The sequence below is a fragment of the Cricetulus griseus genome, chromosome 3 (assembly GCF_003668045.3).
Source record: "Cricetulus griseus strain 17A/GY chromosome 3, alternate assembly CriGri-PICRH-1.0, whole genome shotgun sequence".
In the NCBI taxonomy this organism is placed as follows: Eukaryota; Metazoa; Chordata; class Mammalia; order Rodentia; family Cricetidae; genus Cricetulus; species Cricetulus griseus.
The window spans coordinates 67989552-68002187 of record NC_048596.1 but is presented as its reverse complement, the minus strand read 5'-3'; the positions used below and the strand labels follow the sequence as shown (position 1 = coordinate 68002187).

The window sequence follows — 12636 nt, the reverse complement described above, 5'->3', positions numbered from 1 at the left end:
TCGAGGTAAAGACTCGAGCAAGGGGGACTGGAGAAATGGCTCAATGGTTAAGAGCTCTGGTTCTTCTTCTAGAGGACCTGGGTTCAATCCCAAGCACCTACATGGTGGCTCACGACTAAAACTCCAGTTCAAGGGTATCCAACACCCTCACACAAACATACATACAGGGAAAACATCAATGCACATAAAATTAAATAAATTATGCTTAAAAAAAAAAAAAAGATTGTGCCGGGCCTTGGTGGTGCACGCTGCCTTTAATCCCAGCACTCTGCCAGGGAGGCAGAGGCAGGCATATCTCTGTGAGTTCGAGGCCACCCTGGTCTCCAGAGTGAGGGCCAGGATAGGCTCCAAAGATACACAGAAAAACCCTGTCTCAAAAAACAAAAAACCAAAACAAAACAAACAAACAAACAAACAAACAAAACAGAGTAACTGGATAACACAGCAAGATTCTACTTCAAAAACAAAACAAGCACAGGACATTATGGCACTCTCCTTTGATCCCAGAATTTGGGAGACAGAGGCAGGCAGTTCTCTGTGAATTCAAGACCAGTCCAGTCTACAAATCAAGATTCAGGTCAGCCAGGGCTATACAATGACCCTGTCTCAAAGGACAAAAAAACAAATAAATACAGGCTAGAGAGATGGCTCAGCAGTTAAAAGCATATTCTGCTCTTGCAGAGGATGTAGGTCAAGTTCCCAGCACCCACATGATGGCTCACAATAACTACAACTCCATATAAACTCATGTAGACGAAACAATCATGCACATCAAACAAATAAAAATTAAAGGCTTTGGGGAGGTTGTTTGGTTGATTTTATGAGACAGGATTTCTCTGTATAGCCCTAACTATCCTGAAACTTGCTCTGTAGACCAGGTTGGTCTATAGCTCAGAGATCCACCTGTCTCTATCTCCTGAGTGCTGGAACTAAAAGTGTACACTACCACCACCCATCAAAAATTAAAGTTTAAAAAAAAAAAAAAACACAAAGTTTACTTAATAATTTGAAAACAAAGAAACTTTCTTAAATTTCACAGATGCCAAAAAACCTCACCTCCTCATTTACTAACATCAGCATCTCTATGTTTAAGCCAAATTCACTGCTACATACCAATAACACAAATCTGAAAAAAGGTATAAAAACAAACATTATTCTGGTCTTATTATTGTTTGTTTTTTAGACAGGCTTTTACTATAATTCCTTGGCTGGCCTGGAATTCTCTGCATAGACCAGGATAGCCTTTGAACACACAAAGATCCACCTTCCATTGAGTGCTGAGATTAAAGGTGTATGCCATCACTCTTGGCCCAAATCATAATTCTTAAGTCTTTACACACTTTATACAAAATGAAGCAAAAGATGAGATATATAGCAGAGAAAATCACATAATTTTAAAAAACAACTAGTGATTTAAAATAATGGAAACAAATGACAAGGAAAAAAAGGAAAAGGAAAAAAAGAAAGCATGAAAGCTCAACACATAAGTAGGGATAGATTATGAGCAAATACATACAAGAAAGTAATCTCATGTCAAGATGAGCATTTGTCTTTCTTGGATAGTATGCTTGAGTTTATCTTCTTGGGTACTGTTCTTCTGAAATTCTATGACTCATATAAAGCAACATAATCACTCCCTATCAAAAAGTTCTATCTTGGACTGGATCCATGGCTGAGAGGTTAACAGTGCTTTCTGTTCTTCCAGAGGACCTGAATTTAGCTCCCAGCACCCACATAAGGAAGCTCACACCTACCTGCAACTCCAGCTTCAGGGGATCTAACAATCTTTTCTGGCCTCTCTGGACATTCTCAAATACACCAAAGACACTCACACAGATACACAGTGCAATAATTTTTTTTTTGGGGGGGGGGTTGAGATAGGGTTTTCCTATGCTGCTCTGGCTGTCCTGGAACTAGCTCTTGTAGACCAGGCTAGCCTCGAATAAACAGAGATCCACCTGCCTCTGCCTTCCAAGTTCTGGGATCAAAGGGGTGCACGGCCACCATCCAGCCAAGACCTTGAATTTTAAGCCAACATTTTCACTGCAATCTTGGCAACGCTGCACTGTCATTTGAAGAGTATTTCTGTTAAGCATATGTGTCCCTTTGAAAGGTTATTTTTTGGTTGTTGAAATTAAGCAGTAATCACAGCACCAATAATTAGCTTACTTTTTTTTTTTTTAACTTGCTGGGCAACACCTTTAATCCCAACACTCAGAAGGCAGAGACAGGCAGATCTCTGTGCATTTTAGATCAGCCTGATTTTCAAAGAGAATTCCAAGATAGGCAGGGCTACATAGAGACCCTGTCTCAACCGAAAAGAAAAAAAATCAACTTAAAAAAAAAGGTTTTATACTTTTTTTGCATTTTGTGTAAGAACAGAGGTATCCCTATGGAGGTAAGTAGCATTACTGAATCAGTTCTCTCTTTTCACACATAGATTTCAGGAATCAAACACAGGTGGGCAGGCTTGGGAGCAAGTATTCTCATCCACTAAGCTGTCTCGCTGACCTTAACTTTAAAATGGTTATCTTTAATCAATAAGTAACCCTGAACAATTAAATGATCACTGCCTTTGTGCAGAAGAAAATTTACTTGGCCATCAAAGCCTAATGCACATATATACAAATAAGCAAATATAAAGATTAAAGGAGTGCAAAACCTTTTTATGAGGGAACAATTTTGCAGATTTCATTATGTTCTAAGGAATACAGTGAGAAGGCATGATGCTGTTTTCCCAATACCAAATCTATATTAGTAAAAATATATACAGACAAAAACCAGTTATGAGATATAGATATAGAGATACAGGTATGAGAAGGGTTTATTGGAGGAATTGGCTCACACAATTATTGTGACTGAGAAGTCACAGGCTGTCTGCAGGAGATGCCAGGAGTACGACTCAGATCAAGTCCAAAGACCTAAGAACCAGTAGAGCTAATTCGATAACTCTCAGTCTATAGCTCAAAGTCTAAGGATCCTAGACCACTGGTGTAAGCCCTAGAGTCCGAAGGCCAAGATTTTCAAAGTACACAACAGCAAAAAGAAACGGTCCTAACTTTTACAAAGACCATGTTAGCTTCTGTGTTTGTCCTTGACAGGCCTCAACCTACTGGATGGTGTACAACCATACTAAGAAGGCTCTTCTCTTAATCCATCCAGACTCAGACATTAATCTCCTCTGGAAACCTACACATCCTAAACAATGCTCAACTCAGATTTTCAGTATTCGCCACACCTAACAAGATATAACTATCAAATATAGGACCACCAATGTTCTAACCCCCTCCTCATTATTTACCTTTATTCTCCTTATACACCCTTTGCTTTCTGCTATAGGAATACTGGGACTAAGGTTTTCAGAATTCTGGCTTCCAGAATGTCACATTTAAGCTTTTACTCTTTCAGGATTATGACTTTTGAGATCTTTCACTTCTAGAACTTCACCATTCACTAAACATCTGGGAGTCCAGCTTTCATGATTATGCCTGACACCACATTTTTACTGCTTTCCCAAAAAATCCAAGCAGTCTCCCTTTCCTCCCATGTGAACACTCAAAGTTTTCCAACTGTTTTTCATTTCACATTTACATGGTAATCTCTTAACCGCAACATTTTCTTTTAAACTTTCATTTTAAGAATTGGCTCAAACACATAAATACTAAAAGTACCAACAAGTTCAACCAGGAAAACACCATTTCCAGTTCCAATATCAAGCACTGAGGCATCTGATGGGATCTTGTGTTTTTGCAGCCACCTTATTAGTCGGTTCATACTCTCTTCCCCAAACCTGTTAGAAACAGAATACAAAGAGCAGATACACAGCAAAAGTTACAACTATATTTCACTTAAGCTGTTCATATCATATGCTCACTTTAGTCTTTTCTGAAAGGTAAGAAGTAATATTCATCTTTATTGTTATTTAGGAGATTACACCTCTAAAGATAGAATACCCAAGGTATGTGTTATATATACTAATGCATGTAAATAAGTAATACGTATATGGATATACATATTTATAAACACACATGCACACATACACACTCACACACACACTCTATTTACATCAGCATTAATCCTTTAAAATGTTGTCCTCATAACTGCCTTCTTGGACATCAGCAAATTTTGGTACATCAGAACTTCATTACTTAACTGAAAAATGACAACTGTGGAATGAAAGTAACTTCCTAGTAGTGTGATCAGTTTAAATCTGGGTCGCAAAAAAAGAAAAGACATTTAAAGCTGTCATTGAAGCAAGAGTCAGGCAGAGGCAAGAGGATCTCTGAGTCTGAGGTCTATTGAACAAATTCAGGAAAATGCTATCTCAAAAAACAAAAAAAAAAAAAAAAATGAAAGGAAGGAAGAAAGGAAAGAGATATTTTAAAGTCACGGAAGGAAGGAAGGAAGGAAGGAAGGAAGGAAGGAAGGAAGGAAGGAAGGAAGGAGATATTTTAAAGCACTGAAGCCAAATTCAACCCATGCTTCTAGAATGCCATTGTTTGGTTTGGTATGGTTTTTCGAGATAGGGTTTCTCTGTATAGCTTTGGAGGCTGTCCTAGAACTAGCACTTGTAGACCAGGCTGGTCTCGAACTCACAAAGATGTGCCTGCCTCTGCCTCCGAGTGCTGGGATTAAAGGCATGCACCACCACCACCACCACCACCACCCAGCTACACTGCCACTGTTGTGAGTTCACTTGCTCATACTCTCTCACACCCACAAAAATAATTGCTTAGCTTAACTCACCAGATTTCTCCTGTATCTCCATATTCTTGGAATGTTCTCAGTTCTCTCTCATAAACAGCATCCCAACTACATAAACAATGAAATGTGAAGCATTTAAACTGTATTTTGTGAATCAAACAGATTATTTCCAATGCATTACATGGCTACTTACAATGGCCTTAAAACATTATTGGTGTTATCAATAAGTGCATACAGTTCAATTTTTTTTTAACATCCTTGGGTTAAAAGAATGAAAATTGTGGGCAAGCAGAATAAATCAAACAAGTTTATACTCATCTGATGCATAATCCTATATACATTTTAGCTTAAAGGATAAAAACAGGCAACTGCCCAAGAATCTCTTAAGTCCCAGACCAAACTGGGCTGTACAAACCGAGTTTGTTACTCAAATGTGGTCATCAATGTGCGGATACAGGATTTTCCAGGTCAGTGGTTTGCTCACAATGAACACAGCAAAGACAAAATTAAAATAATGTGCTAAAACAGTCTCTGCCTCTCCTTGTATTCTAGCTTTCCCATTAAATCTCTTAATCCTTACAACAGCAAGCCCCCTCTCCTCTTACCATCTGCTTTCTCTTCCTAGTTCATCTCTGCAATCCCTGCTCCCTCACCCGAATTTCCTCTCATCCTAATCCCTGTTCCCCACATTCATTCATCTATATTCTAGCCCATTAATTTCTTGGCATCAACTTTAGATCATAACACTTTCTTTTCCCCAGACCCCCTACCATCTCCCAAGCTCACAGTTCAGAGCATCCTCCACTACGACCTCCTCCAGCTCCCTGATCTCAAAGCTCTCCAGAGCCGGTTGTCCGGTGCTTTGCCCAGGCCTCCCTCTCCCCCAGACCTGTACACCGGCACCCTAAGGCCCTCTGATGGCCTTGAATCCCTTGAAAGAGGGTTAACCGCTGCTCAGGACACCCTGGAGATCTCGCCCCTTAAGCACCCACAGGTGGCCTGCACCCTCCTCCCTCAGGCCCCCACTGAAGGTTGGGGGTGAGGGAGCGCTGTCTCCTTCCGGGCCTCAGGCTCCCGCTTACCCTCCCCGCCACACTCACTGCTCTCGTGTCCCCAGCGCCGACGGGACGAAGTCAGCCGCCACGGGACTGCCCTCTCGAGATTGCACAGGTACCGCAGCGCCGCTGTGGCCGTCAGCATCCGCGTTCATGTCGCTCTGCGTCTAATGGGCTGTCGCGGCCGCCATAGAGACGCGGTTCGGGCAGAGCGGACGCGCAGGCCTGGCCTCTCTAGGCAATGGAAGACCGTCTCCCTCTCTAATGCTCCAACCTTGCCATGAGAGGCCAACCCGCAGTAGAGAATCTAGGCTTCCTAGATGTCTTCTCCCTCCAGCCTACATCGCTTGTATCCCTTACTCTCTCTCAAAGTGACCATATCTGGGGACTGCTGTTTGTAAGCCATCGTTCAAAGTACTGCACTTTGGGAAACTCGCTGTCAGACGCCACAAAAACATCCGAAACACACACCACAGTCCAAATTCATGTCATCTCCTTGCTCTAGCGAGGCAGATCTGGAATGTAGTAGATCAGCCCATCGCATTACTGGCTTCCCGACCAAAAGACTAATTTCATTTGTGGCTAGAATTCTGGAAAGTAACTTGATGCAACCGGCTGACCCTTTAAGAGCTTTTGGTCAAGGAAATGAATGCCTTAGGGCCACCCACAGCACACCAGCCATGGAGCTGTGATAAAATGAGTAGCGGAATGTTCGGGTACCTGGGTGGGTCTTCCTCTGTGCCCAGCTAGGCATCTGAGCCTGCCCAAGCCTCCACCTCTGCATGCTTTAGTTTGACACCGTAGTTTGCTCAAAATAAAAGGTGACTTGTTACTCAAGACTTCGTGAACCTGAGATGTCTTCTGCCTATTGCTTTTGACTGCAGCCCGTAGTTCTCAATACAATGGAAAAGATCTTATGTGTTATGGGCCTAGGATATTTTCTGTACTAGCCATGAAATAGTCATGGTCCAATGTCCTAGGCAAGGATTTCAGAGGCTCCTAACAAGCTGCCTGCCGACAAAAACTTGTTTCCAAGGCTACCTTTCTGTTGACTCCACAGACAGAAGCCCAATAACAAGTCCCTTGAGGCAAATGGCAACAACAGTTACCCTCCCAGTTTGCAGTTCATCTTCTCCTACACATGGTGTTCCAAGATCTTCTGGCAATAAAGAATAAAGTAAAGGGCAGATGGAAATCCATGTACATAGTGATTAAAGAACTCAAGAAAGAGCGTAAGTAACCTTATTACAGAGCAATAAAACCACCGGATACCACAGCCAATTAGTGCTGCCTTGGGCAAGTAGTTGTTTTGATCTTTTCTAGACTCTAGATGCTACAGAAAGCAAACCTGAATGTGACGCACTGGGTCTGTAAAAGTTTTCAGTTCTAATTAAGAAGCATCCATGAAAGATAAGCCTGCCTTCAGCCTAGTATCTTGCCAACACTTAAGATGTTTTCGCTGTGTGTGATGAAAGCTATAAACAGTTGTTGGTACAGAGCCCTGGGAAAAGCCATGGTTTATACCAAATCCCTTCCCTGACTCCAGGAAGGATTATTCTGGCTGCTTAGTCCTGAGGGCTGTGGGGGCACCACCTCTGATCACCCAGGGAGAGGGGATTCTTGGCTGGAGGAGAAGTTCCATTGGGCAAGCTGTCTAGCAGCACCAGGGAGAAACAGAACTATATAAAGAACACAGCCCTTCCCACAGAGCACCAGTTACAGAAGCCCAAAGGCAGACCTATACAACCTGAGGTTGCCAGTGGTTATTTTGTTTTGGTTTTTGGGTTTTTTTTTTTTTAATCCCTGCAGACTAGCAGTGTTCACCCACAGCTCCTCTGGAACTATGTTTCTGAGAGTCCTCAAGCATTTCCCATTTGACAAATTCAAGATCAAGGGAGAGCTTTTCCTTCTTTGACCATGCAACAGTCAGTACACACACTTCTAGAAAAACCCTCCTTACCCTCCCTCACCCCCATTTCTCACTTCTGTTTTGATGTGAGCTTTCTGTTTTGGTTTGGTTTGGTTGGTTTGGTTTGCTTTGGTTGGTTGGTTGGTTTTTCGAGACAGGGTTTCTTTGTGTAACTTTAGCTGTCCTGGAACTAACTCTGTAGACCAGGCTGGCCTGGAACTCAAAGAGATCCACTTGCTGCTGCCTCCCAAGTGCTGGAATTAAAGGCATGAGCCACCACCACCCAGCTGATATGTACTTTTGAAAGGGGACAGTGGGCACTCAGTTCTTGAGTTGGATCCTCATGTTTTGAGACTGGGAATCACCATGGTCAAGTTCTTTTAACTTCCCCAGGTCAGTTTGCATAACATATATTAACAAGCATAACAGTAGCACCTAACACACAAGGCACCTAGAGAATGTCAATTAGATTACTCCAGTCCAATCCTACCTGTCTGACATATGAGAAATAGTAAATTTAAGTTCTGTTCGTTTTCAACTATAAAATGGGGCTTTAAAAATATACTGTTTCACAGAAATGTCAGGAAGTGTAAGTGAATGCACTGCATGTTTCAAGAGCCAAGGAAAGACCTTACATATAGTCAGGGTTCCGAAAATGTCGGCTATTATCTTTATTACAAGTTGAACATCGTTAGTCTAGTTTCATTTCCTTTTGCTGTGATAAAATGCTGACCAACGTGTTATTGAGGAAAGGGTCTATTTGATCTACAGGTTATATAGCCCATCACTGAGGGAAAGCAAGGCAAAGAACTCAAGGTGGAAGCTTGAAGGCAGGGATTGAAGCAGGTTTCTGAGGAGGAGCACTTACTCACCTTGCTCAGCTACCTTTCTTAAATAGCCCAGACCCACATGCCCAAGGATGGCACTGCTCACAGTCAGTTGAACCCTTCTACTTCAGTTAACAATCAAGAAAATGTCCCACAAGCAAGTTGAGAGGCCAATCTGATGGAGGCAAGTCCTCAATTGTGATTCCCTTTTTCCCAGCTATGTCTAGGTTTATGTCACGTTGACAAAAACCAACCAGCACAATCACTAATCTAAGAGTTAAAATCCAAACAGCTCCAAAATATGAAATAATTCTGGTCTTATGTATATCAGGGGCTGGGCAGTGGTGGTGCACCCCTTTAATCCCAGCACTTGGAAGGCAGAGGCAGGTGGATCTCTGTGAGTTCTAGACCAGCCTGGTCTACAAGAGATAGTTCCAGGACAGCCTCCAAAGCCACAGAGAAACCCTGTCTCGAAGGAAAAAAGTATATCAGGTAAAGGAGCCTCCAGCCCAGTGGTTCTCAACCTTCTTTTTTATGTTTTTTCAAGACAGGGTTTCCCTGTGTAACTGCCTGTGTTCCTAGCTGTCCTGGAACTCACTTTGTAGACCAGGCTGGCCTTGAACTCTCTGAGATCCATCTGCCTCTGCTTCCTAAGTGCTGGGATTAAAGGTTTTCGCCACCACAGCCTGTCAGTTTTCAACCTTAATATTGCAACCTTTTAATGTAGTTCCTCATGTTATGGTGACCTTCAACCATAAAATTATTTCATTGCTTCTTCATAACCTTAATTTTGCTACTTTTATGAGCCATAATGTAAATATCTGATATGCCTAAACCCACAGATTGAGAACTACTGTCCTAGCCTGTAATGACTTCCAGTTTAACCTCTTGCCCCAGTTCCAACTTATTCTTCTAGCTGCCTAGATTTCTCTTGATGCCTTAAATTCAATGAAACTGAACTTATGGGTCCTACCCATGCTCTCATGCCTCCAGACTTTTTAAAAAATTTTATCACATACTTATTCTGAATGCCAGCTCCCTCTCTCCTGAACACACATACACCATGTGTACATTGTGTGTGGAAACATCAGAGAATAACCCTCAAGAGTCAGTTCTTTCCTTCCACCATGTGGGGTCTAGGGATTGTACTTTGTACTGAGCTAGTGGTATCTGCCTCTGCCTCCAAAGTATTAAGATATAAGGTAGGCACTGCCAGCTCAGTACATGTCCATTCTCCTCAGTAACCTGCTGATAGGATAAAAACCATCTTCTTTGGACTCCACACTTTTTCACACAACATTTACTCAATAGTTACAAATTGGGCATGATCTACATGCCTGGCATTATTCCATATGGTAAAAATACAACAGCAAACAAATAAAGCATGAACTCTTATCTTCATGAATTTCAGAATAGGCTAGCAGGGGAAAAAGACAATAATCTGTAAAATGGAATAAAAAGTAGAGATAAAGCTAGATAGTGATAGGAGTTTTTCTTGGTTAGCTTTATCAACTTGACACATCTTAGAATTATCTGGGAAGAGAACCTTAATTGAGAAATTACGTAGATCAGATTGGCTTGCTGGGCACAACTGTGGGGTATGTCTTAAGAGTGTCAGAAACAATAGCCCTCACTTCATAATAAGAGTACTGGATACTGACTGGGTAGTGATGGCGCACTCCTTTAATCCCAGCACTCAGGATGCAGAGGCAGGCAGATCTCTGTGAGTTCAAGGCCAGCCTGGTCTACAGATAGAGTTCCATGACAGCCAGGGCTATACAGAGAAACCCTGTCTCAAAAAACAAACAAACAAAAAAGTGAAGCAGTTTATTTTGCAACCTTGAAAACTCCTATGTGAGCCTAGGATGGCAAGCCTACTACTGAGTGCAAAGTATAGTTATAAACCCTAGCAAAAGACCTTTCCTTTTTTAAATAATTAGGAGGGTATAATCCTAACAACAAAAAAACATGAGTGGGTCTGCCTCCATCTTGCTTAATTTATTTTATCTTATTTTTGGTTTTTCAAGACAGGGTTTCTCTGTATAGCCTTGGCTGTCCTGGACCAGGCTGGCCTTGAACTCACAGAGTCTCATCCTACCTCTATCTCCTGAGTGCTGGTATCAAAAGCATGTGCCACTGCCACCCAGCATCCTGCTTATTTTAAAGCTTATCAAACATATGACCTTGTAGGCAAGCTTGGTTGTCTGTGATTTTCTACACTAAACTTACATTTTGGGAGGGTGGCTTATTAAAGTTTGTGTGTAGGAGGACTAGATAGACTAGCAGTCATTAGGGAGGGTCAAATATTTTCTGTTCACCTGTAGCTGGATCTAAACTGGCTCAAGTAACCTTTGAAAAGTGAACCATCAGATTTAATTCCTAACAATTTATAATTGATGTAGGAGGGCACAGCCCTTTGTGGGTGGCACATAAGCATGCAGTCTTAAACTGTATGAGAAAACTAGCTGATCTGGAAAGAACTGCTGTTGGCAAGTTAGGTTGTCTTTCTCAGGGAATAATTTCAGATGTAAGTTGGGAGCTATCAATGAAAACTTCCCCAGTAACCAGACTAACCCAATCAGTCCTGCAAGAAGGGGTCTGGTGGCCTTTCAGAACACCTAGAGCAGGCATAAAACAGTGAGTCATGCAGTTGACTAGAAGACCAACATTCTAGGCAGAGGAGACAAGAAATGTAAAAGCACTATGACATGATGAACTGTCAGTGTTTCCAGAAAGCAAAAAGGCTACTACTGTAGCTGAAACTGAGCAAACCAAGATAGCAGAAGTAAGAAATACAATCAGAAATACAGGGGTGGGGGTGGGGGGTGGTTCTGTTAGTGGAGAGTTTGGAGGTTGGCTAAGTGTGATTGACACCTTATATTTGAACATTAACATGACCATTTCATTGGCTATGTTGAGAATGTATTTGGCAGGTTAACAGCATCACTTCATTACCTTGATATTTGGAGTATTCAATTCTGTTATGAAGCCTTTCCTGCCTTTCTCTCCTTCCTCTCAGTTTGGCATTGGAAAATATCTGCCAACAATGTCAAGTGTCCCTTAAAGGCAAACTTACCACCAACTGAGACTCTCTCTGAGAAATCACTGTAACTAAGAGAGAGAGATGATGATGCTTTGGCTCAGAGTAGCAGGTGTGCTGGTCGTGAATTGTAGGTGGCTATATTTTGAAGATTGTTTCAGTTTATCTGATGTGGGGATCAAGAGAAAAGGAGTTGTCAAGGTTGACTGCAAGGATTTTTGAATTGAGCAATTATCAGAAACAGTTTTATTTGCTGAACTTAGGAAAGGAGTGAATGGCAGCTTTGTAGGGAAACCAAGCTTGAAACACTGAAGATTCAACAAGTTGCAAAAGAGTAAGTTCCTTCCCTGAAGAGTTTCCTTTTTCTAATTTTTATAGTTTTACTTATTTGTTTTTATCTCCTATGATCTTCCCTAAATTTGTAGGTTTTGTTTGTTGAAACAAGTCTAGGAGCTTTGGCTGGCCTTGAACACGGCTTACAGTTGAATTATTTTTCAGTACAGAATCCTATCGTTTTATCAGCTCTACTACTTCTGACCAAAATTACCGTCACTACATCAGTCAAGATTATTGTAGATCTCCCTTTCCCTTCCACCTCTCCTAGACATTAGTCTCAACCAGGTAGGCAAAGTGGTCTGTTCAGACTGAAATTACATCATGTTTTTCCCGTGTCAAAGCTCAAACTGTGCAATTGCTTGAGTCATCTCCAGCCTTTCATCCTTCAGCTTCATTTGCAGAATGGACAAACTGGGTTATAACATGTGTAACAGAAAGTGTAAGGGAAAGTGCTGCGTCTCTTAGATCTGTAATTCCTACCCTCTCCTCCCCCGCCCCCAGCTTGGAAGACTCCATTTCCCAAAATGCTCAGCGGCGGGGCGTCCAGAAGACTCTGCGCCCAGCGCGGGGCATGATGGGGGAGGTGGAGATTTCCATCATGGCGGCTTCCATTTCGGGCTACACCTTCAGCGCTGTGTGTTTTCACAGCGCCAACAGCAACGCCGACCACGTAGGTGCCGGGCCCCCTACCGTGGCCGCTGGGACCTTCGGCCTCCTCCTCGGGCCGGCTCCTGAGGCCAAGCGGGGACCGCTGGAGGCTCGGCC

The 12636-nt window shown here is 42.3% G+C and overlaps 2 protein-coding genes across 8 annotated transcripts in view; one reads left to right on the top strand and one right to left on the bottom strand.

Moving 5' to 3' along the window:
- Positions 1–5976, bottom strand: part of Eef1akmt2 (EEF1A lysine methyltransferase 2) — a 77763-nt gene extending 71787 nt beyond the window's left edge. For 2 of the 7 annotated variants that reach the window (XR_003484036.2, XR_003484037.2), the window contains exons 1-3: positions 5805–5964; positions 4747–4812; positions 3676–3790 (exon numbers count right to left, since the gene is read on the bottom strand). Coding sequence is in view for 4 of the 7 variants with exons in the window: in XM_027409142.2 (XP_027264943.1) it covers positions 3676–3790; positions 4747–4812; positions 5805–5914 (291 nt within the window). In the remaining 3 variants the exon portion in view is untranslated. Of the gene's footprint in view, positions 1–3675; positions 3791–4746; positions 4813–5804 lie in introns of all 7 variants that reach the window. The other 5 variants (XR_003484035.2, XM_027409141.2, XM_027409142.2 and 2 more) reach the window with 4 other exon arrangements.
- A 6452-nt stretch (positions 5977–12428) lies between these two features.
- The window catches only part of Abraxas2 (abraxas 2, BRISC complex subunit), a 36480-nt gene continuing 36272 nt past the window's right edge, over positions 12429–12636 (top strand). The window contains exon 1 of the mRNA XM_027409139.2: positions 12429–12541. Coding sequence (XP_027264940.1) covers positions 12443–12541 — 99 coding nt within the window. The 5' untranslated portion in view covers positions 12429–12442. The remainder of the gene's footprint in view (positions 12542–12636) is intronic.